This window comes from Apus apus, chromosome 23, assembly GCF_020740795.1.
Source record: "Apus apus isolate bApuApu2 chromosome 23, bApuApu2.pri.cur, whole genome shotgun sequence".
Taxonomy (NCBI): Eukaryota; Metazoa; Chordata; class Aves; order Apodiformes; family Apodidae; genus Apus; species Apus apus.
Window position 1 is genome coordinate 5,822,090 of NC_067304.1, and position 27,171 is coordinate 5,849,260.

A 27,171-nucleotide genomic window follows, 5' to 3' on the forward strand; every position below is an offset into this window, starting at 1 on the left:
CTACTGGGCAGCCTCCACTCCCTGCTCCCCCTCGTTCCCTCTCTTCCCGTCGTTCTGGATCAGCTGGACGATGTGTGTCAGGTCCAGGCTACGGGTGAGGATCTCGAGCAGCTCCTGATCCTTTTGCACACCATCCATGAACTCTTCCAAGGAGAGCTCACCTGCAAGGGCACGTTCAGAAAAGGCCTGTTAAATCCTGCAGCCTTCCTCCTGCCCCTGGCCACGGCCCCGGAGCAGCCCCCCAGGAGCTGCACAGACTAAAACAGGGCCCTCCTGGTTCTGTGTGTCACCCACCCCAAACCCCATCACAGCTAAACCCCACCTAGATCCCCACACTGCAGTGTGACAAGGGGCAGTTTGCAGTGTCCAACAGAGGGGACAGGGAGCTAAACCTTCCCAGAGAGCTGCTCTCTGCCATCTCTCCCCATGTCTTGGTGCTCTGGGAAACCCAGGGCCTGGAATTGCTCTGGCAGACTGGACTGAGAGGAAGGTGGGAGCTCTGGGTGGGCCCCTCAGTTCAAGAAGGACAGGGAAAGAGTCCAGGGCAGAGCCACAAAGATGATGAAGGGAGTGGAACATCTCCCTGATGAGGAAAGGCTGAGAGAGCTGGGTCTCCTGAGCTTGGAGAAGAGGAGACTGAGGGGCAACCTCATCCATGTTTACAAATATGTTAAGGGTGAGTGTCAGGAGGACAGAGCCAGGCTTTGTTCAGTGATGTCCAGTGATAGGACAAGGGGCAATGGGTGCAAACTGGAACATGGGAGATTCCACGTAAACATCAGAAAAACTTCTTTCCTGTGAGAGTGACAGAGCCCTGGGACAGGCTGCCCAGAGAGGCTGTGGAGTCTCCTTCTCTGGAGACATTCACACCTGCCTGGACACGTTCCTGTGTGATGTGCTCTGGGTGACCCTGCTCTGGCAGGGGGGCTGGACTGGATGATTTTTAGAGGTCCCTTCCAACCCCTAAGATCCTGTGATGCTGTGTTAGCCATTGCCTAAGGAGGCTCCTCACCATCTCCGTTTATGTCGATTTTGTCAAACACCATGTTTGTGAACTCCTCAGCAGTCACCGTCTCCTGGCACCGGTTGATAGCTCGGATAGCCTGGAGGGAGAGCAGGACACAGAGGACAATTACTGAGTGTGGTGCAGATCTGTGTATCCACCTGTACAAGTGGATAAACCTGTACAAGTTTCCTAAAAAACTGGAGATTAATTTCCCTTTAAAAAGCAATCGGTGTATTAAAAGATTAAGTGGCCATACTGGGATAAGCCAGGAGCCATTCACCTCTGAAAATCCTTAGACTACATTCAAGCATTTATCTCAGCTGGGTTTCAGAGGATGTGGTTAAACAACCTGCAATGAGAAGATGAGGGGTTGCTGCTTGTTGGAGCACGCAGGTGCCAGGGGACGAGCGGGGTGGCCGGGCCAGTCTGGTGGGAGGGCTGGCAGAGGGCAAGCAGCAGGTTTGGCCAGTGTCTGCTCATTTGGCAGAGAGTTGTCTTTCTGGCTGGAAAACTCCTGTTCCAGCCTTTCTGTCTGCCTGTGTTAACAGCCATGGGCTGCAAAGGGCAGGGAGGAGCTGAGCCCACTCACTTTGATGATGTTCAGCAGCTCTCCCCGGTCAATGCAGCCGTTCCCATCCACATCGTAGAGCTTGAAATACCATTTCAGCTTCTGATCCACCTTCCCTTTCAGGACCAGACTCAGAGCTGCCACATACTCCATAAAATCCATGTAGCCATCCTAAAAGCAGAAGGTCAGAAGCTAGGTGAGATTACAAGCAAAGAGTCAGGCAGCAAGGGATTGTCCTGGTCTCTGCTGGAAGTCACCACTGGAAGACTCTGATCTCTGCAGAGCCTCTGTGTGCTGATAACAGCTTGGTGTGTACCTGGCCTGGGGACTGGCAGAGCCTCCAAAGCTGACCTGCACTGCAGGAATCTCCTTATGCAAAGCAGTGGTAATTCAGAGGTCAGAGAGGAACAGGCTTATGGAGATGAACTCGAGGGATTACCTGCCGCTATCCTGTCTGCACACACCTGCAGCTCTCTGCTGCTGCAGGGGGTCCTGTGTGCAAAGCTCCAGGAGAGAAACAAACCCAGGAACTACCCAGCACGTTGCTGCCTTCATGGGCTGGGAAGGTGCTGCTCTGTCCCTGTGCCTTTTGCCTATCTGCCTCACACTGGGTCATGGCAAAAGCACAAACAGTTTTATCTTTGACTTTCCCCCAAGGTGTTTGCCCACCAGCGGCTCCTGCTGCAGCGTCAGAGACCTTCAGCTGAGCCCACAGCCTGGTCCCCAGCCCGTGCAAAGCTGTGCTGGGGTGAGCTCCCCTGCCACCAGCTGCCTCCAGGCACTGCCCAGTGGCATTCACAGCTCCCAGGACACCTGGTGAAATACCTGGTGAAATGCCTGGTGCCCACAAGGGGCCTGTTGGTGGCACAAGCCACTGAGATAACAGAGCACTTTGAAGGAAACTCTCCCCTAGAGAATAAGCCAGGACTCGTCAATGAAAAAAACCCCCACAACATGGGGCCAGTTCAAGAGGAGATCATCTGCTTTATCCCACTGCTGCAGGAGCCAGGTTAGGTATAAATAGCTACTGAGCCCCATTCCCAGCAGGATTTCCTGTGCATCAGTTCCCTTTCCAGGCAGGCTTTCAAACACAGGGCAGTGAGCAAGGCAAAGGCACAAACAGCACCAGCCGGATTTAACGCCTACATTGTACTATTTTCAGTGGGATTAAGCCCACTAAACCCCTTGGGTTGCCATAAAATATATCCCTCATCTCACAAGGTGCAATTTCAGATCATTGGCAAGTAAAGCAGGGTGCTGTTTCCCCTTGGAGACACATCACCCGTTTCCCTGACAAGGCTCCCGAGCTGGGAACACACCAGGGTCTGGCACAACCACAGCCCGAGGTGCAAAACCTCTGCCTGGGGAACCAAAAGCCCAGGCTTCTTATCATATGGGACTGAGCACAGGTAATAAAAGCAATGAAACTCTAATCCACTGGTAACTTAATAGGAAACCAGCCCTGATCTCTTCTGTAAAGCCCAGCCCGTGCCAGGCTGCAGGGCTCGGGAACTCCCTGTTTCTGCATGAGTGCAGCACTTCTTCTCACACCACTCACTCCTTCCCTCCTGTCACAACATTTGTTATTTAAGGATTAAAGGGCACTTTGTTTTCAAGAGATCACAGACTAGCAGATAAAATCCCTCAATTTCAATAACTTAAAACTGAAAGGGAAATATCAAGTCTGGGAGAAGACTCTGTTCTCCCAGAACAGTCAGCAGGTGGAGAGTTTTGGCTGACATTTTTCACCTTACATAACTGATTCTACAATTTCTGTAGCCGAAGAGATCAGACCCCATGTCCTTAGACACCCCTGGATTTCCATACACCCCAACAGACCACGGGAGCTCCAGGCAGGGAGCAGAGCACAGCCCATCCCTGCCCAGGCTGAGAACAAAGGACAATATTTACCTTATTAAAGTCAAATGTCTCAAACATTTGCTCAACGTAGCTGTTTGCTGCTGGACTCAGGTTTCTCAAGCCAAAAAACTGTTTGAACTCATACAGGGTGAGCTGGCCAGAAGGACACTCTGTCATGAACTTCTTATACCACTGGTGGCACTCGGTGGTGCTCAGCTCCTCCACGCTTTTCCCGTCCATGTTCCCCATCTCCACTCCAAGTGCTGGTCCCCGTGCAGCCAAAAATGGATGTTCTCTGAAATCTGAGGGCTTCCTTCTCAGTTCTGCTTCTCACCTTTAAAGTCCAAATGTCCTCAGCACTGCAGGAATCACAGAAGTGGGAAAAAACAAGGTGCCTTGTGCCTGAGCTGTCCCGTTGCAGTCTTGGCGCTGGTGGATGCTGAAGACACTTCTCTCCAGGGAAACTCAAAAGCACAAAACCCTCTTCAGACAAGAGGGTGACATTTAAGTACCCAGCAAATCCCTCCCTGGCCAATGAGGCTCAGGGGGGTGATGGGTTTCAGCCAGGCATTAAGAGTTCAGGGTTAAAATAGAAAGAAGGTAAAATGGAAAAGTCTTGCAGATTACAGGCCCAGCAGGAGATTACCAGGGTGGAATGTTCTCCATGATGCTGTAATCTCCTAATCCACTTCATTTATGATTTTGTGTGGGGTCACATGAGCAATAACTTTGCACCAAAATCAGGGGAAGAAGAAAGAGAGAAAAGCATTTGGAAGTGTCTGTGCTGTTCCTGTCTTTTTGGTCTCCCTCAGCCCCGCTCTGGCTGGAGGGTCCCCAAGGGGGCTGTCAGAGCCTGGGATTCAGGGAGAGGGAAGCACCATTAACCCCCACGAAGAGGTGCTAAATGAGGGTGAATTTGGTGTTCTGAGACAAATATAGAAACATAATTGGTTTGAATGTTAAAGCTGTAAGTGCTTTAAAAGCAGATGCCAGGGGCTATGATGACCCCAGGGAAGGTCCCTCTTCACCTGACTGCTGGGTCCCCTCCCTAGTTTTGTTTCTCTGGTCCTGCCAGTTGAGCATCCCCAGTTTTCCACATGTGGCTCAACCCAGGAGTGTGTCCCAGCCACTGCACTGCCAGGACCTGGCTAATGCCAGTGATGTTTGATTTTCATTTATGATGAATTACCATGGAAAATTCTCATATAAATATGACTGAAACTGATGTTGTTTTTAGTCTGACAGGGGGTTCAGAGAAAAACGGGGAGATAAAAGAGCATATCATCAGAAAGCAGCATGGGGATGAAATATGTGTGACTGCTGGATCTCTATGCACAGAGTCTGTCCTGCAACGCTTGGGGTTGTGTATCTGAGAACTTCAAGACAAAGAGCCCAGCTTTCATGTGTGGTGGATCTTGGTATTGCTTCTGCACTGAAGTAAATTAGGAATAACTGCTAAAGCAGGTGGCAGGAAATAGTCATAAGAGTTACAGAGAAGGAATTAGACTGAGGGACACTAATTGGATGTGCTAAACCTGTACTGTCTGCAGCAGCAGACACTTTTCACCAATGTGCACACAAGTTGTGAGCAAGGTGAGCTTTCAGTGGGTGCCCTGGGCTCTGGTCCCCCTGGGATCAGCTGGGATTGTCCCTCCTGAAGTAGAGGGGATTACACTATTGGGCATTCAGTAATAGCAGAAGGCTTGTCTATTAAACGTAGATACACACTCACCAACTGGTTCAAGCAGTATTTGCTAATGGTGCATCCAGTTCTGCAGGGCAGGCAATGCACAGGTGAACAGTTTTGTGCTGCCTCCTGGGGAAGAGCTGCAGGGACGTGACAGATGAATTTCATCTCCAAATACTCTCTCAGGTCTAAGTGCCACAAATGAAGCCTGCTTTTCCATTCACTAAGAACAACACTCTGTGTCTAGGAAAGCCTGATGAAAGAAGATGTCCTTCCAAAGAAGGAGCAGAGTTTCTGCTCTGCCGAAGAAGCTGGCAAGACCTGCCCAGGTTCTGCAGCTTGTTGTGTGGAGGAGCCTGGTGGGGGTGGCTGCTCCTGCAGCCCCGTGTGCTGCTGACACCCAGTGCCACCCTGTAGCCAGCTGGCAATAAATGACAGGACAAGTCTGACGAGGTTTTTAGAGCAAAATCCTCATGGCATGTTTTTCTGGGGAGCAGCTCCGTGGCCTCCCCACCCCTCACGTGCTCCCTGCTAGAGCTCAGGCGTTCAAGGGAAAGTCACTCCAATCACTGCTTTCACTGCTTGGGCTTTATTCAGCCACTGTTCTCATTGCTTGGGTTTGTTTGCTCTTGGCTCCAACCTGGGGCCCCGAAGGGGTCTCCATTTCACAATGTTGGCACTGGGGACATCCATCACCTTCCTGGTGTGGTCGGTGCTGCGGTGGTAGCGGTACCCGCAGGTTGGCTTCTGCGCCGTGTAGAAGGGGTTGTACGAGTTGGAGAAACTGCGGTTGTAGAAGAGAAACCTGAGGGAGTCAGGTGGGCAGCCCTGACAATGGGCAAGAAAAGGAACAAAGTGCATTTCCTCTGACTGGTGTCGTGCTGGAGACTGCTGGCTCTTTGGACCCAGCAGGGTGGGAATGACCTCCTGCGTGGCCTTGGTCTTCTCCATTCCCTTTGGTCCCTTGTTGTCCTTGCCAGGGGGTCCTGGTGTTTCAGTCACCTGTGGACCAAAAGAGCCAGACAAATGCATTGCAATTGTCCCCTCCTCAGTGCTTAAAGCCCCAATAGAAGAGCGAACTGGTGACCAAAAAAAGCAACAAGTTAAACCAGGAGAGCTTGAGTCTCCTGGTCAGTCCTGGAATGAAGTCAGTGCCACCACCTGTGGGCCTGGGGCCACGGGACGCAGAAGCAGCCCGTTTGGGCTGCGGGTTTGCACCAACCCTTGGCAGAGGAGGAGGGGGATGTGTGCCCTGAGACACCCCTGGGGCTGGCCTGTCACCCCTGGCTGCTCCAGGGCTGTGCTTGACTGGGAAAATGTTTCTGCTGCTGTTACTTAGCCATGACTCAGTTATCTTGTTTTCATTCACGACACTTCTGTGCTGATGGAAACTCTTCCCCAGCAATTATCCGATTTACTCCCGTGTGTCCTAAATAAAGACTTTGCTTTATTTTTAGCCTTGTAAGGAGGTTTCCTAGTTCCCATGGTGCCCTGGTTTATTTGTTGCTCTATTTCTGTTGCCTGTAGCTCTCTTTGAAGACTGGCTCTTAAACCTATTAGGGGGGGACACCCAAAAATTATTTGGAAATCTCCCTGAAGCCTTTGAGGGAAATTTCCAGATCCCCACGAGTTCAGCCATCATTTTTAGTACCTGGCTTCCCTAGCACAGCCACCTGCCAGACGCCTGAAAGGCTCCATCACTGGAGCTCAGGACAAGGGTGATTTCAGATGTTGCTCACCAGGAAATGTCAGTCTGTTTTATTTCTACAGGGGATAAAATAATGCTCCTGAAGAGCAGATTTTGTACCACAACGGCCATTTCCGGGTGGTTTGTGAATCCCTGCCCTGAACAAACTCAGATTTGCTCAGAAATGGTTATATCCACATACATGCTCATGACCTGTCTGGCTTTGGAAGGTAGAGACAAGTGTGCACGTGGATGCTCTGCTGCAGCTGCGGGGAGCAGACACCCCATGGAAGCACTGCAGGGGGGGAGGTGGGGCTGGAGATGCTTTGGAAACCCAATTGCTAAGTCACGTAGATACTTCTGAGATGTGCAAGCCTTGCACAGGGCTGACAGACATCTCCAGTGACAGGCAGGACGTGGTGCCAAGGAGTGCTGAGCTCTGGGCTCTGTCCTTGCCATGGGGTTCATGTGCACTGGGGGTTCCTGCTTATTCTCTAGGGAACCTGAAGCTTGGCAGAAAGATCCTTCCTGCCCAAGTGAGTGCACCTGCTTGCATGGGCACTGTCTTTGAGGAAAAGCATCAGCTCAATGTCCACAGAGCTATTTATGGCACTGCCAGAGCTCTGGGCTTGAATTAAGAGTCTCCTGTAATCCCTTTGCGTCCAGTCACAGGTTTAGAGATCCCTAATCCCTCTCAAAGAAGAAGGACCTCCAGGAAGAACCTCACAGGTAGGGTCACAGAGAGATGACTGACTTCAGTGATCAAGAAGTACAAAGGGTTCAGATGCCCACCCAGATGAAGCATTGCCCTGCCCAGCTGGTGGATCCCTGCCTGGCTGCCAGAGCTCTGCCCATCCTGCCCCTCTGCCACTGCCACCCCTCTCCCTGCAGCAGGGTCCCCACTCCTGCAGCTCCTCACTCATACCCAGGGAGCCACCCCAGCTGGCAGGGCAGCCAGACTGGCTTGCACAGCAGGGGGGAGATGTTGCATCACCCCGACACCACCGAGACCCTGTTGTTCCAGCCACCCCCAGGGCTTGCCAGCCCCCCACAGCCCCCCACAGGAAGAGGACACAGGGAGCAGAAATCCTTCCTGCCAAACCATCAGCCTGGGGCTCCCACCTGCGAGGTCATCTTCCCGCAGGGACCCGGGCAGGCGGGGCCGCTGGGGCCCGGGCTGGAGACGGTGCTGCCGGGGGCAGGACCAGCTGTCACGGCCACCAGGGCCACTCGGGGCCATTGTGACCACCGGGAGGTTACCAGGTGGTGGCTGCCACGGGGGTGCCCAGGCTGGCCAGGGTTCCCTGGGCAAAGGGTGCAGAGCAGGGCAGGGGTTGAGCCATGGAGATTCGGAGGGTGCTGGGCTGAAGGGGCAGGGGAAGAGTCACACCCCGAACGGAGCCACCACTGCTGCTCATCCCAGAACACCCTGGGCTGCTCTGCCAGCCCTGCCACCCCCACCACAATGTGACCTTGGCCACCTGGTCCCACTGCTCCCTATAGACAAGAGCTGTTCCTCTCTCTGTGGGTGTAGTTTGCTGTTCTGCAGCCACACACAGTTTCTCCTGTCCCTGCCTCCCTCCCTCGGGTCTGGCCGAGGAGCTGCTGCTGCACAAGCACTTTGCACACCTGTGAGTGTGGCAGGTGAAGATCTGCATCTGCAGGGTGCAGCTCCTCGTGCCCAGGCAAAGGCAGATTGTTCTGGAGTGTTTACCCACCCTGGGATCAAAGGCAGCCCCACACTGTGGTGTGTTACATCAGAGCACTGCTCGCACGGCTGTTTCTAAGCCATAAAATCTGCTGGTGATCTTCCAGGTGCTCTCCTGTGCTTTGTGCCCAGCCCAGCCCACCTGTCCCTTTGGCCGTGTGGCCTCTGTCACTCAGGGGATCACAGCAAGTGGCACTTGTCCCCCCTTACAAACACAGTCATGCCACCAAACTGGGCATCTTCTCTGTGCCTTTTGGGTTTGCCCTTTGCAGAAGTCAGCCAACCCAGATCCATACCTGGCCTGCTCCTCCTGCTCATCCTGAGCTTTTTGTGGTCTTCTGACAGGAGGTCCATGCTCTGCTGAAAGATGGAAGGTAAAGAACAAATATTTTCCACCTGAAACAAATAGAGGGGAGTGTGCACATCAGCTCTCGCAGACTTGTCTAGCAGCTTGTGTTCACTGGGGTAATAAATTCACCTCAAAACACTCATCCCTTCATATTGTGAGGACTGTTTTCCCACACTCACCACCCAGGGTGAGGCAAAGCCATGGCTGGTGGGGTGGCATGGGTACAGCTCACCACCCCCAGAGCTCACAGGTGCTGCTTGGGTCCCCCCCTGCCCCTGGGGCAGAAGAACACCTCGGGAGCAGTCCCAGGGACCTGAATCACACTCCCCTCTTCCCACAGAGCATCATTGCAGCCCTGTGGCCCCTTTGAAGTCTCTTTGGTGTAACAAACTCTTGTGGGACGAGGAGCCCAGGCTTTCTCATTCCATGGGGTTTTATTGGCTTCTCTTAAGATAGTTCCTCTTCTCCTTTCCCTTGACTTTGTCTCTCTGTATCCAGTTCACTTTGAATGTCAGTGACCACGTGTGCCGTGACTGTCTTGCCAAGATCCTGTGTCTTCCCAGATGTGTGTCCTTCATTTCATCTGGCTTCTGCTTTTGAGAGGTGCCAGGGAATTTTCTTCCAATATCTGGGGCTCAGCCAGATGGGTCCCTGCACAGAGCTGCTCCAGCCCCGAGCTCTCGGGAGGAATGTTGCTTCCCAGTTTCCATTCTGTCAGTGCCCCGACCTCCTGCGGTGGCACAGCCTGCACGTCCCTGTGCCGTGCTCCCTGCGCAGGGGCAGGAGTCACGTTCCTGCAGATCTCCGCAGGATTTGCAGGGTTGTCCCTGTCCCTGTCTCACCCCCACAGCAGTTAACTGTCCCAAAGGCTGCGAGTCCCACTAATTGCAGCCTCGTGCACGGCGCGGAGCCCCCGGCATCACCCGCTGCTCCTGAGAGAGGGATCTCGGGAGCTGCCCAGGGAACCTCCCCGATCCCGGCCGGGAAAAGGCACCGGAGCAGCTGGATGGAGCTGCGGGTCTGCAGACCCGGCTGCAGCCTCTGGAAACTGTCATAAACGATTGTCACCCTTAAACTACAACCACGTCATTGAATCCGGGTGGTACCACATCTTAACTCTCCTTTCTTCCCCCGTTCACCGTCCGTGGTCATTCCCTTTCTTTCACTGCTGCCTGGCAGTGTATCCCATGACTATTTTCCTTTTGAAATATCATCACAGTGCTCATTTTTTGTTGTTCCTGAGCGATTTAATGTGTTGCCTTAATTTGTAGTTTATTTGTGGCAAGACAAAGGTTGTGAGAAGCATAATTTCAAAGTGACTAAAGAAGGAATATTTGTCACTGAAAAAAAAAAGAAACGTGTATCATTTTGACTCTTAAAATGTGGTGAAAATCGAAATAGATATAAGACAAGATGATCTTCCCCTGGAGCTGTGTTTCAGAGTTAATGTTTTGACAGCTATTTTCGGTTTAAACTTCTCCAGAAATCCCAGCATTTATTAATAACCAATGTTACTCATTAACTCTCAGTTTTTACTTGCATGACACAGAAACTTGTTGGCAGTGCTGCTGCACCTGAATCAGGACGTTGTTTAGGGTCACGTCTCACTGTCTTTAAACTTTTGTATTCAAAAAGAATCCCAAAACCTGGTGACACAGAGGTCCCATCGGACAGGGAGAGGTTTCTGGTGGTGCGTGGTCCCACCAGCACCAGTAGGGATCTGCAGTGGGGTCATACACGTGGAGCTTGGCTGCTTAGTGAGATACCTCCTAAAAATTCGGCGCTAATTTGCTTCCTAGCACACCCAGGGCAGAGGGAAGGGATTACACTTGAGCTTCCCCTGCCTCTGGCTGACATTCCCTCGTGTTGCAGGACACCTGCAGATCTCCAGCAGGGCCTTCAGGTCCCAACACAAACGGCTCGGCAGGACGGTTTGGGGCCAGGAGCCCAGCCCGGGTGGGGCTGCAGGGGAAGAAACGGACACAGCAAAGAGAGAAAGAGCAAAACCTTCAGAACTAAACGCTCGGTGTACGACCCACTTGAAAAGACTGACGGTCGGGCTTGGGTCGGTGTTTTTAAGAGGAGCCCGATGCTCAGCTGCAGCCCGCGGGCCCTGGAGCACACCTGGTCTGACTGACCGGGGGGACCCGGCGCTGCCGCAGCCGCCGGGGGCTCTGACAGCCCGGGGACCCCCGGCCCCTCTGCGGCCACAGAAGCCCCTCGGGCCGGGGCGTGATCTCGGTTCGGGGGACCCCTCGGGGCCGGCCCGGCCGGGGAGCGGGATGATCCCCGCCCCGAGGAGCGGCTGCTCGGCCCCGGGGCTGGCGGGGCGCGGCGGGAGGAGGGCGGGGCCGCCCCGCAGGTGGGGCCAGGTGGGCCCGACCCGCCCCGCAGCCCTGAGGCCCCGGCCCCGCGCGGGGATGCCGGGCTGGCAGCGGGCGGGCAGCGCCGGGCTCCGCCAGGATGAAGAAGCACCACTCGGTGCAGGGCACCTTCAGCCGCCTCTTCGGGAAGCGCCAGCCCAGCCCCGCCGCCACCTCCCTCTTCGCCACCAACCCGCCCTGGATCTTCACGCAGGAGGTGACCTCGGACAGCGCGGGGGGCACCGGTCAGTGTCTGTTCCCCCGCCCTGGGGAGCTCTGGGGGGGCTCTGAGCGCGGCCACGGGGCCCGGGAACGGGCCGGTCCTGGCGGGCTCAGGGCTCGGCGGGGGCGGTTTCACCGCCTCGGTGGGCGCTGCGGGGGTCGCTGGGTCGGGCCGGGGGAGCCCAGGGCAGCTCAGGGCTGTGTCCGTGCGGGAGGGCAGCGGGGACCGGGACGGAGCCGCCGGGGAAGGTGCGAAGGCTCCGCAGCCCCGCTCGCTGCTCCCGCGGGGCATAACCTGCTCCGGGAAGTTAAACTTGGCTAAAGCGGGCTGGTCACTAGCTGAGAATCTGTCCTGTTGCTTCCAGGAGCTCTTTCCCACGCCATGTTTGATCTGTTCCTTCCCAGGTCTTGGTTATTTACTCGCAAACCAGTTTCTTGAAGGACTGTGTGCGGGAGGGGGGGAGTTGAGAGTCGCATATTCCTCAGGATTTATTTGTATTTCTCTGTGGTTTTAATTGCAATACTGTGCCCTGGAGGCTCCTGTGGGAGGCAGACAAAGAAAAGATAAACGATAGGAGTTTGTGGATGAAGTTTGGTGGCTGTAGGAGTCCAATGAGCATTTTCAAGCTTAAAAAATGGCAGCGCTGCCTGCCGAGCTGTGCGTGGGGAAGGGGCGGCCGTGGCAGCCACTGCAGGGCGGCTGTTGCAGTGTCGGGGCGGCTGTTGCAGTGTCGGGGCGGCTGTTGCAGTGTCGGGGCGGCTGTTGCAGTGCAGGGCGGGCTGGGGAAGCTGAGAGGAAACGGGACAGAGTTCCATGCAACTCTTACACACAAAAGGAAAATTGCTGATTTTTTCTAACTGTCGTAAATCTGAGCACGACTCGAGCTTCTCTCTGTTGTGGTTTGGATTTAAAAAAAAAAAAAAAGAAAGAAAAGCCTCTGTGTCTGCTTATTACAGGCCTGATTTCCGTGGCTGCAATTGCAGTCCAAAGGCATTCCTTTCAGGTGTGGGGAGCTCCTGTGTGGATCAGCTTGCAAGGGGAAAGCCAGGAGTTCTTGGAATCTGAGCGTAAATAAAAGCTGTTGGATCAGCCCTTAGCATCCTCTTGGCATTTATAGAACTGATTTAATTTGTTTAGGGTAGCGTGACGCAGACAAAGCCAGTGACCATGCCCAGTGTAACGTGTGCTGGGGTGAGGGCTGGCTGTGGGGAATGGTGCTGTGCTCGCTGCTGGGCAGTCCAAGGGGCAGGTTTTATTGCACCTTGGCTTCCTCAGGGCCATGGTCTCACCCAGTGAAGCCCCATCCCTGGCTCTGCTTCTTGACTGTTTACTGCATAGCTTCATTCCCTTGCTGCTGCCAAAAGAAGTTCTCTGCTTGCTGCTAATCCCCACCTTAGTTTTTCATACAAAGTAAACACAAGTTAAGCAATGTAGAATGGGTGTAGGTTTGCATGTCACTGACTCAGAGATTCCTGAATATAGTGACTGATGCCACCCTCTCCTGTGGATACCCCAGAGCCAAACCTGCTGCACCTACTCCAGGTGATGCAACTCCGAAGTAGGAAGAAGTTCCATTGCATGTGTTGCCAATTGCTTATTTTATTTCCCACGACTGTGAGGACACAAATGTCTCCAAGACAGGTTGAATGTCAAAAAATGGCCAAAGCATAGTCAGGGCCAGCTGCTTCTGACAGCCTCTGGAAGTGTTTCCTGATCCCTCCTTCCAGGAAACGACTCCAGCACAGCACAGGTCTTACTGGTGACAGGCTCTTAGCAGGCAAGTCCTGTTTATCTAGCAATGAAAACACAACTACAAGCACTTCATTTTACTTTAATTAAATGCATTCGGGTTAGCGATGCTTAGTAATCTAGGATCAAAGACCTTGTGATCTTTAATCCAGTTTCTCACTGAGTTTACCTGATGTCTTGTTTAATTTAAAACTCCCATCATTTCCAGTCCCTGAACTACTCCATCACTGCTCCACAAAGCTGTCTGAATCCAAACGTTCGTGGTGCATTGGCCTTAATTCTTGCTGCTTACTCTCCAAATAGGGGATCATTCAAGGGGTTAGGCAAAAATAATCACCATCTGCTGGTATCTCTGCTGTCCTCTGGGTCTCCAGCAGCTCCTCCTTTGTACTTGGGCTCTTCACAGGCAGGGAAGTGTTAAACTGCTAGTAGGACCACACTAACTGAACTACAGGCTGGTTAGTATTTTTAAAGCTGAAGAAAATGTCCTTTTTGTAAAGAATCTCTTGTAGTGAGAGAAACCTGGGATGAGGGAGAGGAAGTCCTGACTGACCGTAAGGACAGTGATAGGATAATGGGTACTCCTGGGAGTGTCCCAGGGTAATTTGTGGTGTAGTGGGTGGGAGACAGGAAAAGCTTCCATGCCCACTGGAGGCAGTGGCATGTCTCAAGGTAACATGGAACTCTTCTGCCTCCAAACCTATCACTTCAGCAGAGGCTGTGGTAGCCCCTGCCCAGCCCTTGGCGTGGTCAGGTTCTTCATTCCGGGTGTTCACGCAAGTGCTTTCCCTCTGAGGGAATTCAACACCAGTGCTTGCTCTCTTTTTTTTGTCACTAAACTTGGTTTAGAGCTCTCGTTCCTTGGGAGCTTCTTGCCTGATCTCCACCTGCCCAAGGAGGGCAGAGACTTGGTGGCAACCACAGCTGCGTGCCCTGGCAGTCAGAGGTGGGCTCGGGCTGTGCCTGGGGCCGTGTGGGAGCAGGGATGGGCAGGGGGTCGTGGGGACAGTGGCAGTGGCTGTTGCTTGTGGGGGCTGCAGGACACAGCCCCGGGGGAACAGTCCTGCTGCCAGATCTGCCCCCGGCTTTGGGAGGGTAGAGATGCAGCCCAGCCCCTGAGCTTGCACAACCTTCACCTTTCTGCTCCTGGGCTTTTAATTGCTGCACGGTGCTTGACAGAAACGGTTTCTGTGCTTCACACTTGAGTGTGGGGTCGGGTTTGAGGACTCCTTCCAAACTTTTTAGGGGAGGGGAAGCTATTTACCTCTTGATGTTTGTGTTTTGGGGCAGAGGGTGGGGTTGTTTGCTGCTTTTTTTCTCCCTGAAACCACTATCAAAATCTGTTAGGTGGGAACATTGCTGCAGAGCTTTGTGTCTGATCACAGCAGTGTTGCTCACTTTTCCCCTCCCGCCCCAAACCCTCCTCTTTTCTTTAATGTTGGTCTCCTTGGCTACAAATTATTTGTGTATCTCCTCCCAGCCAAGGTGGGGTTTACATGCTTCAGTGCTTCTGCTTGTTAATTCATGCTCTTAATCAGACACAAAGAACGTAATTATACTAATTTTATGAGCTTTATTCACTGTCAGAAATAAACCGGCCCAAAAGGTGTGGTTCAAGGTAAAAGCACCAGGCTGAGAACCAGGAGCACCTGATGGCTTCTCCTGGTGTAGCACCAGGGCTCTGTGGCTGCTTCCTGCCAGGCACCTCCACTGGTGGGGGCATTTTGTGGGAAGGCTTTTGGAGCCTTTCTCCACGGGGCAGGCTGGCATGTGACAGTGGCACCTCCCTCCTGCTGCCCTCAGCCACTGGCAGCAACACAGGGAGGGGAAAAACCTCCCTGGGAAGCCCCTGGGTGTCCTTTCCATCACTGTGTCCCACTGTGCCCCAGGCTCAGGGACACCTCTGCTGTCCCTCTCCACTGCATAAGTGACAGGGACCCACTGTTGTGACAGGACCCACCCTGTGCCTGTCTGGGGGTCCTATTCACCCAGGACCTTTCTCCTCCCATCTTTAACTCTGCTGCAAAGCACCCAGATACTCCTCAGAATCCGGTGGGTTTTGCCCTTCCCAGGAGCTGACACAGCAAATCCTTCACAGTGATTTTTGCAGTTCCATGGTGACCAGTGGTGCTTGTCCTGCTGCCTTGAAGGCCGTGCTGCTGCTAACAGTCTTCTCCCCCCCTCAGGTGATGTGATTGAAGTGTATTACGGTGACAATCGCTTTGGGACAGTGACAGACTCTGGCACAGCTACACTGAAGCCTCGTCCCAGAGTCCGGCCCCTGCTGACTTTCCTGCCCCTGGTGAGTACCCGGCGGCCGGGACGCGTTGGGGCAGCGCGTGTAACTGGTGCCCAGAACCAGCTGGGCTGGCTGCTGCTCCCATCCTCTACCCCAAGGAAGAGAATAAATGAAAAGCAAAACCACTCTCTAATGATGCTGGTTACGAGGGATTAGGAGGTGATGCGAGTTCAAGGCTTGTGTTGGACACCCAGGCGAGGTGCTGGGGCGGGAGGCGTCAGCATCCTCAGACTTGTATGTTCAATTAAAAAAAAAGTTGCTGAGCGTGTAGATGATGGATCTGCCTTGCTCTGCACTTTATCTAACCACTGCTGGCAGTATCTCCCTGGGGATCAGGCACCTTGCTGGAGAGAGCAGAGGCAAAACTGCCTCCTGCGCGGAGCGGGGAAGGAGCAGCGGGGCAGCAGGTGTCTGTGCAGAGCCTGGGTTTCCCATCTCTGTGTGAGGGAAAAGCTCCCTGCAGCTCTGCCCCCAGCCCAGCAGCCCCCGGGTGCTGGGGCAGATGCAGCAGGTCCCAGAGGTGACTTTGTCCCAGCTGGGACTGCAGAAGCCACACGTGCTTGTTGCTGGCTTTGACACTCCATGGCCCCGTGGCTGAGCAGGCTCTCCTGCCCTGGTAGTTCCTCTCTGAAAGGGTCTGACCCCTCAGGAGAACAGTGAAGCCTGTGATTGCTCAGAGGTATTTTGGAGATGGCAGTAGCTAACCTGAAGTGATGCGTGCAGGTCACTGAAGGCTGGTGAAAACAGTAAAACACTGGAAAGCCTTTGGTCTTAACAAGGAAATCTTCTCTGAGAGCTTGGAATGTTTTTTCTCCTGCATCCTCATCCTTCAGAGCAGCTGTCACCTTCAGCAGCAAGTGGACTGGCCTGCTGTCACCTGGGTGCAATTAGGAGTCAACGGGGTTGTGCTGGTGTCATGTAGAGGACAACTGGGGAGGGAGAGGGATGTTATATATCTGAGAGCATCATTAGGAAGTTATGGGGTTGCACAGGTTCTACAGAAGGGTTGTGTCCTCTGTGGTGCCTCCTGAAAGATCACAGCAGGTGAAGAACCTCACCTGGGCTCCCAGTTGAGTAACTGGTGCCTGAGAAACTCTTCTGGTAGCACAGGCTTGGGTGCACAACCATGGCTGGCAACCCCATGTTGCCAGGTCTTTAGAGTGTAACTGGCCTTTTTTGAGCTTTTGCATGTTTTACTAGTGGAAGTGCATGTAATAGAGGAACAAAGAGATGTCCCTGGGAGAAGTGCTGAGGGCTGTCACCCTAGCCAGGGTGCTTTCCTGAAGGTCCCTCTCACTGCGCCTCTCTTCCAAGAGTAACAAGTTTAACTAAAGAAATGAATAAGCAGCATCTTTTAAGGACCAGTCTGCGTTGGCTATTTGCATTATTTTTATTAGGTTTGATTATTATTTGATTCAGCACAGACTCCTCTGCTGCCACATATGTATTTGCCCTGGGCTGTTCTGCAGCTCCCACCTCAACCCTGTCTTTCCCCCACCCTCTCTCTCCAGGGCAGGGGGAGGCTGAGAAGCAGCTGCCTGGGTAGCTGGAGCCTGGAGGATGCACACACTGCAGGTGTGAGCAGAGCTTTGGCATCCTGGGGGAATAAATGCCTCGAGTTAACCACCAAACTTTCCTAGCTCTGCTTCAAAACAAGGAGTCTGGGGGTAGCTCTTCATATGGGGAGAAATTCTTGTCCTCCCTGAGCCCCCAGGATGCCAGGCAGGTATATTGTGGTGTGTTCTTCTGTACCAGGCAGCATCAAACCCAGCTCATTTAATGGGTGGGAAACGTGGGCTCTGAGAGACTGGGGGAACTGGGGACCCCGAGGGAAGGCAGGCTCCCCTTCTCTGGGGACAGGGGATATCTAGCCCTGTTCCCACTCTGAGAAGTGATTCCTGGTGGTTACAGTGAAAGTTGCCCCCGATGGGATCCTCAGCACACACAGACCTGGTGCAGGTACCACGAACTGGAAATGCTGGTTCCTGGCGCAGCGCCCGGCGCTGAACCAGCTGGAGGTTTGCTGGGCTGGGCACACCCCGAGCAAGCTCTGCGGGGGGGAACAATCTCCCCAGTCATCTCTGGAGGCTGGCAGTGTAGGGGTGGTGCTTTCCATTTTAGAAGCCAGCTCATGATGCGAGGCTGGGTGGTTTTTCAGAGAGATGCTGAGCATTGGCAGCTGCCACAGACGATTTTGGTGCAGAACAGGCTTGTCTGGTTTTTAGGACCAGTTGAAATGACATGTCCAAAATTACTACTCGTTTATGAAAGGTGGACTGTTTCCTCCAGCTTTGCATAGATCTCTTCCAACTGCCATTCCCCTTCCACTCCTATCTAAACATATGATGTATGTTAATTCAGTGCTCAGACATCTTTGTTTCTCTGTAAATGAGCAGGTTTCCTCAGTGTGCTCTGCAGACAGGCAGGGATGAATTTGTTTAGCAAATGGGAACTGCTGGGGGTTTTTTCTATATGGTTTTTGGTATTTCATTGCTCTGGACAATTTAATTATCAGCTCTTGATGTGCCTCTTGTTAGCCTTTGTCTTCCCTCTGGTTTACAGCTGAAGTTAAGGTTCTTTCCTCTGCTTTATACAGTGTCTTTGGGGCCAGTGAAGTGGTCTCAGATGAGACCTCACCTAGCCTGGTGTTTTGCCACTAGCAGGTCTGTCCTAACACCTTAGCAGACTGTGTCTTCTCCATCAGCACAAAGTTGTCTCGTCAGTTGTGCAATCCCAGGAATGTGAATTCCCACTCACTCTCTCCTGGCTCCCCAGTAACTGGCTCATTCCCTTGCGCTTATAGAGGATCTTTGGTCATCTGCAGGGTGATGGACTATTTTGGCAATATTGTCTATTTTGTCAAAAGCAGAGGGATTCCAGGGCTCTTCCAAAGCAGCCCAGGCTGCTGCTGTTAAAGTCAGCTCTGCTCCTGCAGCTCCTGTGCTCCTGCTGCCCAGGGCAGCTGCAGTGATGTTGTGCTGTCTGAGCCCTGGATGGGGCTGGCTCTACAAATCCAGCTTGACCTTTGATCAAGGAGACTTTGGAATCCTGTAGCAATCTCTTGTAAAAATAGTGATAATACCAGTGAAAGGCAAAGGGCACGAGCTCAATCATTATCTAGGCTTTTGTATGCAGCAAATCAAGGCACTGGGAGGTGCAGCCTGATGGGAGGATAAAGCTTCCTTTGCACAAGGGGCTGTGAACATGCAAACGGCTGCTGGGGGGATGTAGGAGGGCAGCAGGGGGGGCCTGGGAATGGGCTGGTTTGTCCTGCCCACTGGCCCATAGGTCTGTGAGCTTCTGCTGCTCACAGAGTGTTACTTCCTTGCTATGGGTCTCTCCCAACACTGGTATGTGGAGCTCAGTCCACTGCCCCAGTCACTGACGTGTGAGCTGACAGCCTGAGTCAGCATCAGGTTGTGTTTTGGACATGGGTGTGTTGTGCATGCTCCACCAGCAGCAGGGCCTGTGCAGAGCCACCTCAGCAGTGAGTCACCGAGGGAAGGAGAGGCTTCCTGCTCTGGCAGGTGTGCCAGCCCTGGTCAGCCCTCCAGGTGAGTCAGCAAGCCCGGAATATCTCACTGTGGGTGGCTGTAATTACCCAAAGTGCCCGAGCTGTACGCACCCTCACTAACGTGTAGGCTGCTCAATTGCACAGTCCTGCACCAGCTGAAGGCACTGCTGAGCTTTCAGCATGAATGTGAAGGGACTAATTGAGAATGAAACACAAACCACAGAAATAGCAGTTTTCCTGAGTGTTCAGATATGCTGGTGCCAGTTTCCCAAAAAGCTGGAAGTCAGTCTGGCCTCAGTGTGGTGTGTACGTGACAGCCCAGGGGCTGGCAGTGCTGGCTGGAGAGCAACACCCACGGGACCTGTGGGAGACACTAAATGTGCTTGGTGTGTGAATTATAAGAAACTAGTGCTGCTGATGGTGGGCTGGGGAGCCCTAAACTTGGGTGTGAAAGAGCTGTGCCTCTCTACAGCCCCTTTTCACATGGCTAAGGGAGTTGTACCCTTGGCTTGTGCAACCTTGCTCACCTCACTCCTGCCCTTAAACACTGCCAAGAGCAGCTACAGCTACAGTCCAGGAAGCAGCAATGGATCTCACCAGGCTTCTGTTGGCACAGAAGCTACACAGGCTGGGATCTGCTTGTCAGCACTCTGCTCTGATACCCTGGGTGTAAAACTAACAGCTCCATCTTCTCCACTATTGCAGAATGCCCAGGAATCCCATGGGGTGGCTGTGCCAACGCCATCAGTGCCAGAAGACTTTGAGGAAAAAGCAGCTCTTGGTAAGTGATCTTCTCTGACAGCACTAAGTGCTCAGCAGTGCTGTGCCCTGGGGGAAGGAAGAGTGTGTGTACCAAGCTCTGGAGCAGCCTGATCATCAGATGTTTCATGCTAGAATCGAGTCTGCTATTAATTATTTTTGAAGTCATTGAAAATGAACCCATTCGTAAGGGGCGAGGCACGGTGGCTGCTCACAGTTCAGCAAGCCCGGGGCAGCTGCTGAGCAAAACAAGGTGGCTTGCTGGGAGGGGTGGCTGGCCAGGGGTGCTGGGGAAGGTGCTCACACCATCGTGCTCTGGCTCTTCCTTGCAGGCTCCAGCTCCCAGATCAATGGGAACTACCGGATGTACAGCTCGGTGGGGGACCTGCGCCCACAGGCTCTTGAGGGGGATGACCTGGATGAAGACATCCCTCCACCACCATCGGTACCCCCGCCACCCCCTCCAACAGCCCCAGCACCTGCGCCACCGGCTCCAGCCTCGTCGGTCCCTCCACCGCCCGAGATGCTGCCTCCAGCACCGCCACCTCCACCCGAGCCGGTGCCACCGCCTCCTGCCATGGCACCTCCACCACCTCCGGTTTCTGCCCTGTCCTCCCCCAGCACACCAGCTCCTCCAGACTTCATTCCACCAGCACCCCCGGGGGCCTTGCCACCCGCTCGGGCCCCGTCACCCTTCACCACCGGCATCTCCAAGTGGAAATCTGAGACTGTGCTGAACACCAGGCAGGCAGATGCCGAGGGGCCGCTCTGCCCAGCTGGGGCTGGGGTGCCAGCTGCCCCCAGCCCGAAGGAGACCCTGCAGCCCAAGCACTGCCCTGAGCCCCACCTCACCTTCCCCAGGTCCTTCAAGGTGCCCCCACCAGCTCCAGCCCGCTCCTCCTCCATCCCTGTGCAGGAGAGCCAACCTGCCCAGCAGGAGCCCCTCCCCAGGCAGCCTCACACCCGGCCTCCCCTCCCACCCTGCTTCACCATAAGACCTGCAGCCAAGGCTCACACAGGAAGAGAAGCTGAGCAGAGAAGTTTCCCGCTGAGACCGGCTGTGGTGAAGCCGGCTGTGCCAGCCCCACCACCCCTGAGCCCCAAGCCGTGCCCAGGGCTTGGCCAAGGGGCACATCCTGCTGGCCACCAGTCCCAGCTGCCAGGCTCTGAGTCAGAGAAGGCTCCTCAGCCAAAAACAGCCGAGAAGGACTCTCCTCCAAAATCCGAAATTGTCTCTGCCAATGACCTGGACCTCCCCCCTCCGGACTACCCGACCTGTGAGGATGACTGGAGGGACACCAGCAGCCTGAGCAGGCTGCAGCACGAGCTCTCCGCCCTGCTGCGTGCCCCACGGAGGGAGGAGAGGCTCACGGAGAAGCCTGTGGCTGCTCCCCGGCCCACAGACAATGGTACCGAGCGTGCTGGCAGCCGTGAGCCCATCCTCAATGGGCTCCATCTCACTGGACCTACAGGAGGGGAGAGTGAGAAGAAAGAGGTGCCCAGCAGCACCCCCAGCACCACGGGGGGCTCTCCCAGCGCATCGCTCCCTGCTCCGGGCAGCAGCCCTGCCACACAGCCCCGCAGCGTGATGAAAATCAGGAACGAGCTGGAGGCTGTTCTGTCCCAGAAGAAAGAAGGGAGACCTGCCTCGGGGCTTGGCAGCCAGAAGCTGGGCACTGGGGATGGCAGCAGCACCCCACATGTGAGGAAGAGTGCCCCTGACCCGGCTGACTCGGTGCTGCCAAAACCAGCCCCCCCCCCACTCCCAGCACCAGCGGCTGCAGTGAAGGATGAGACAGGGCACGAGGACCACCCTGCTCGAGCTGCTGGCAAGGCCACGGAGAACTTGACCCCTGCTCCTGGGTTCCTTGACGGCAGCGTGAGACCCCCAGACCCATCTCAGGGAGCAGTGGAGCAGCCCCCCGCTCCCACCATTCCCTCGACCCCCGTTTCTCCCGCGCAGAGCCCAGCACCGCAGCCCAACGCGGGCATCTTCCAGTACAAAGTGCACCGGGCTGGGGCCAGCTCGGCTGAACGCCCCTGTGCCTCGGGCTCGGCGGAGCAGCCCGGCCCCGCAGGCTCAGCCCGCAGCCCGCCCGGTGCCCCGGGGCAGGAGGAGCTGCTGATCCACCCGGTGACGGGCGAGCGGGTGGAGCGGGGCTCGCCCATGGCGCTGCTCCTGGCCGCCCGGCAGCGCGCCCAGCGGGGCCGCCCCGGCGCCGAAGCAGGAGCTGCTCCCTGGGCAAAACCAGCCCTGAAATTCGGGAGCGCCTCGTCGGACACCACCTCCACCACCAGCTTCTACCGCCACGAGTCCAAGCCCTACTCCTTCACCGTGGTGCCCCGGCCGCCCGGGGCAGGTCCAGCGGTGCCGGGACAGAGCGGACCTCTGTCCTTCTCCAGCTCCTCGGAGCAGGGCCGGGACAGGCGGGCAGGGCCGGGGGGGCAGCCCCCGAGCCTCCCCGGGCACCAGCCACCCGCTGCCTCCAGCCTCCTGCGGGGCCTCCTCGAGCCCGGGCAGCCGAACCCGCGCAGCCCGGCGGGCCCGGGGGTGCCCGGGGAGGAGGAGGAGAGCGGGGACACGGCGCTGGACTATGGGATCATCCCCCCGCCCCCCGAATTCAGCAACGAGGCGGATGAAGCCGAGGGGCCTCTCCCAAGCCGGGAGGAGAACCGCAAGTGCCCCAGCTTCCCCGACGGCAGCCGCGGCTCGGAGGAGCCGCGCTACTACCGGTGGTCGGGCTACAGCCGCATCTACGGGGGCGGCCACGAGCCGCGGGCCCCGCTGCCCTCCGAGACCAGCAGGAGGAACAGCGACTTGACGCCCCAGTTCCCAGACTACAGCAGCTCCTCCGGTTACCTCGGCCACGGCCACAACCCCCGCCCGCTGATCAAGAAGCGTCTCTACGTCTCGGAACCCGACAGCTCCTACCCCCGGGCAGCCGCAGCCCCCCGGGGCACGGGCACCCTCTCTTCCTACGGCTCTGGGGGGTACAGCAACCCGGCCGGGGAGGGGCCCCGCCGCCTGGGCTCTGCCCACAGGAACGGCCCCGCCAGCTCGCAGGGCAGGCGGACATCCCTGGATGCTGCGGGGAAAGCCGCGCCCTACGGCAGCGCCGGGGCTGACGCCAAGTACAAGGGGCAGAACGGGGATTTCACGCCTGCCAGCGCGGTGGCAGCCAGCAGGTACCTACCCCCACCAGCTGACCCCTCTCCCCATCCTCTGTGTCCCTTTGGTTTGAAGGAGGGAAGGGCTGGGTCCTGGGCTGGCCCCAGAGAAGTCCCAGGGCTGCAGCTGCTCCCTGGTTCCTCCCCAGCCACAGCCCTGGCATCCCTCATCGTCTCCTTGCCACGTTGCTGAAGGGAGGCACGAGGCAAACCACTGTTTTGAATAGAAACTCAAAAAGAGTTTCCTCATCTTTCAGTGACTCTCCCTCTGTTTTCCTTCCAGACCTGCCCACAGCAGCTCACAGTATGGAGCACACACCAACACCTTCACGGTCAGGCCTGGAGCACGACAGCCCATCTCCTATGTCTACCAGAGTGGCCACAGATAGTCCTGTCCACAGGGCTGCTCTGCTGCCTTCCTCCAGCTGGGACAGGGTGAGCAGGTGCCTGGATTGGTTGTCATCTTCTCTGCGGGCACCAGGAACAATCCCAACCCTGAGAAGGCACGGGGTGAACCTGGGACTTGGACTCTTCTCAAAAGACTGTCACGGAGAGTAGTTACTACAGAGGACTGGCTGCTTGTCTTGTTACGTGAGCAAACATGGGTTTCCATCTCCTTTTTCCTCTCCTGTATTATGTTTGCAGCCTGCTAAGTCTTCTAAGAAAGCCAAAAAGTGTCCTTACTTCTCTTTGAAGAGCATCCACTGGAGAGATTGTTCTCAGTCTGTTTCTTTAACTGGTTTAAATCCAACATGCTTGGGAGCAGGGAGAAACCAGCTAGGAGTCGTGCATGATGGAAGGCAGCCAGTGTATAGCTAAACATAGGGAAATTGAGATAAGAATGTGAGGCCAGTGGGATAGGAATAGAAGTCAGGATGTCTAGATCCCAACCTCTTCTGTCCCCACCTCCTTCCACAGCCTTCAGCAAATCAGTTCTGCCAATGCCTTAAAACCAGCTCCTGGCTTTCAGTGCCTGTCCTGCTGAGCCGGGGGCAGGTCTGTGCCAGGGGCTGAGCCCCTCCTGCAGGGACTGCTTGTGGGGGGCAGCAGCTTTGGGAGTGTGGGGTCTTGCTTTCCTGTGCCTTTTGCTCATGGTAAAAGGTTCTGTTGGCGTTTACTCCTCGTGGAAGAAGGCTGTGAGGCCTGGGAAGGTGACTCTGAAGCCCTCTGGGGGCTTAGGAAGTTGAACAATCCTTTTCCTTTATCAGCTGGTGGGTGTTGGCAGCTCACCCAGGTGCTGTGCAGGTGGTGCTTTCCGTGAGGGCTCTCTTGCCACTTCATACCCACATGACCCCCACCTCTAAAAGCTAAGCCACAAAGCCCTTATAATCTGTTAGACTGAGACTTGGCTTGGGATTGTCTGACGTGGGGGGCTAACAAGCTGGATTTCAGTGTGATTGTAGAGTATTTGCTGCTCCTGGTGTGTGGAATGTCTGCAGTGACATCCCTCAGCTCCTGCTGCTTCACAGTGCTTGTCTGGGTGCTGGGCAGGTGTTCCAGCCTGGCCCCCTCCTGCCAGTGCCTTCTGAGGGAGAGAGTGGTGGCTGTGGGAGGGAGAAGAAGCCTTCAGGAGGGTGTTTTGTCCCTCAGGGGGAGCAGTGCAGCCCCACAACTGCTGACCAAAGTTTTGAGTAAGCCAGCTTCCTGAAAGAAGAAATACGTATCTTCCTCATAGGTAAACTTGCTGAAAATCCCTGTAAAATAAGTGTAAAAACTTGTAGAGAATGTTTTCTTGTCACTGACAAACTAAAAGCACTTTTAGACATTAGTCTACTTCCATGGAAAGCACTTTCTATTTTCAGTACTACACAAAATCATTAGTTCCACTCCAGCCAGTCCTGCAGTGCAGGGCTGTGGGGGTGTAAGCAGGTTTTGCTCTACAGTCCAACTACAAATTCAGTAACATTTTCCTTCACAGTGGATCTTTCAAAAGACTTAGGTGATATTAATGTCATGTCGCTGACTTTCTAGTTTATTTTGTTTCTAACTTTACCTAATAACTGAAGAGCTGTTCCAAATATTGCAGCAGCTGCTGAGTATTCTGAGCTTTGCTGTGAATAAAATTCAAACACGAATAACATAATCGGTCTAAGAGCTAATTCCAGTGGCATTTTTGTGCCAATAAGTCAGAGTGACTTGGAAGATTTCCAGACACACTCACCCCAGCCAGTATTGAAATAAAACATTTTAAATAGCTGGGTGTTGGTTTAAAAAAATAGTTCATGGAGAAAAATGACTGTGGAGTAATTGTCTGTGTATCTCAGTGTGCCAGGGTAGAACAGCCCCCCTCCCTTAGAACAGGGAAGTTTCTCCATGCAAGGAGCATCTTGAGGATTCTTATTTGTCTCTAGAGATGAAGGCTGTTTGAGTGGCTGCAGGGTCATGTCTTGGTACTGGATGAAGTTTCACCAGTGGAACTTGAAACAAAACAAATAAGCCCCTCTGATAATATTGCAGCTTAATTGGGTGTTGTGTTTTTTCCTGATTTTTTTTTTTCCTCCAAAATAATAAGTTTTAACTGCAAATTAGTTCTCAAAAGCGGTTTTAAATTTAAAGGCTTGTTTGGAGACTTTGGCCTTCAAGGTTGGCTGCCCAGAAATGGCATGTGTGCACTTTTCCTCCTCCAGAATTACCTTAACTTTCAGTGTATCCCCAACACGAGTTGAATTGTTTTTTGGTGGTATTTTTGTTTTGTTTTGTTTAGAGTAAAATGTGAAACTTCAACGATGGCACTTGCTTTGAATTTCACATTTACTGTTCCCCCCCATTCACATGTAGTTGTAACATGGTGTTATATAGTGTGGAGCTCTGGTTTCTAGCAGACATGGATCTGTCTGTATAAAGTATTAGTAGCATGATGATGTCAGTTTTATGAAGTAGCCATTATTCATTCAAAAGCCATTCTGGGACTGCATAGTTGACTAAGCTGTAACAAAATCAGGTGGGACTCTGCTCACAGCTGTAGAACAGGTTCGTATGAATGTCTTGAGCAGGGGAACTGCTCTGTTCTTCAGACACTTTGGGCTGTCCCTGCTGCTTTCAAATGCATTGAGCAGACCTCGAGTATTTCAGTAACAAGCAGAGGTTTCTGCTGAGGCCACCGGGAACTGTTTGTGTTACAAAGAAGCCACTGTCAGAGCTGCTGGCAGCCAAAGCACTTGGGGAGAAAGTTAAATCCATAAAGGAAGGCAAGGATCTCTTGGCTGCAGGGCTGGGGAGAGCTCCTCCTTCCTTGCTCAGGCAACTGTTGGGACAGTACATAGATAAACTCTGCTCTGACTCCATTTATGCTCCTTCTCCCCAGCTTTTTCAGTAGACTCATTTAGAATAGAAGAGGAGGAAATGGAGAGGTAGTGATGGAGTAAACTAACCTACCTTGTAGCCCAGTCCTAGTGCTGACAGCCTGACAATGGAGTTATTCTCACTTCAGCCCTCTCAGATGCAGTTTGGTCATTCCAGTCTTGATACAACTGTAATTACCCCCTGCAGCTGCCTCTTCCTCAAAAGTACCTTCTAATGTAAGTATAACTGGGAGCTTTACGTGTAAAGTGTTGAACAAAGTCTCTTATTTATGAGTGCCATTGAACACCTTCTTGCATTAAATATGTCTGCACATATTGCTTTGTCAAGTGTGGTCTGACTTTATTTGGTATTTAAGTGGTCCACCTGCTTTCAGATTGAGATATTTGCATGTAAGATTAAAAGGACAGGGCAATTAAGCTGGAACTGACCTTGGCAGCAGTCTGAATCTCAGCATACCTAGGGCTCAGCCCAATTCCTACTCACCAGTTGCTGCTACAAAGCCCATGGCCGTTCAGCAGCCAGATCCAGGACAGGCTGGGCAGGCAGGCCCTGCACAAACACCCCTGGCAGCCAGCAGGTCGGGCAGGCTGCAAAGGAGCCTGTGCAGTTCAGCCTGTGCTGCTGCTATAAATAGTTCTTGGGTTTGAGCTTTTCATCAGTAATGAAACTTGCATGCTTATTTGCAAGTCCTAACTAGAACCTTGTACTTAAAACCGAGAGCGCAGCGTGAGCAACGCAGGCAGCAGCATAAAAGGCTCGTTCCTCACAGTGGCTTATTCTGATTCTTACACTGATTTGCATTCTCCTCTTTCATCCAGCACTGGCTGCAGAGCCAGGTTTTCCAGGAGGGAAGTGTGCAACGTGTATCTTGAAGCCTTTGCTCTGGCCACAAGAGTATGTATCAAGTGTCCCCAGACCTGAAGGGGTG

The 27,171-nt window shown here is 54.0% G+C and overlaps 3 protein-coding genes across 4 annotated transcripts; 1 reads left to right on the plus strand and 2 right to left on the minus strand.

The window, feature by feature from the left end:
- GUCA1A (guanylate cyclase activator 1A) lies at nt 1-3,873 on the minus strand. Its single transcript, XM_051638917.1, has 4 exons — nt 3,486-3,873; nt 1,596-1,745; nt 1,013-1,103; nt 1-161 (listed from the first exon to the last, which is right to left on the minus strand). Exons 1-4 carry the CDS (start codon nt 3,681-3,683, stop codon nt 1-3), a joined length of 600 nt encoding a protein of 199 aa, XP_051494877.1. The 5' UTR covers nt 3,684-3,873.
- Nucleotides 3,874-5,727: 1,854 nt separating this feature from the next.
- GUCA1ANB (GUCA1A neighbor) lies at nt 5,728-8,048 on the minus strand. Its single transcript, XM_051639333.1, has 2 exons — nt 7,931-8,048; nt 5,728-6,200 (listed from the first exon to the last, which is right to left on the minus strand). The coding sequence occupies exons 1-2, from the start codon at nt 8,046-8,048 to the stop codon at nt 5,728-5,730; spliced, it is 591 nt and encodes a 196-aa protein (XP_051495293.1).
- A 3,245-nt stretch (nt 8,049-11,293) lies between these two features.
- On the plus strand, nt 11,294-26,557 carry C23H6orf132 (chromosome 23 C6orf132 homolog). Of its 2 annotated transcripts, XM_051639000.1 has the most exons (5): nt 11,294-11,473; nt 15,387-15,502; nt 19,719-19,794; nt 20,105-22,958; nt 23,224-26,557. In XM_051639000.1, the coding sequence occupies exons 1-5, from the start codon at nt 11,329-11,331 to the stop codon at nt 23,327-23,329; spliced, it is 3,297 nt and encodes a 1,098-aa protein (XP_051494960.1). In that variant the 5' UTR covers nt 11,294-11,328; the 3' UTR covers nt 23,330-26,557. The 2 variants fall into 2 exon arrangements, with proteins under 2 accessions (XP_051494960.1, XP_051494961.1); XM_051639001.1 differs by lacking the exons at nt 11,294-11,473; nt 15,387-15,502 and adding an exon at nt 18,728-19,053.
- The last annotated feature ends 614 nt before the right edge of the window (nt 26,558-27,171 follow it).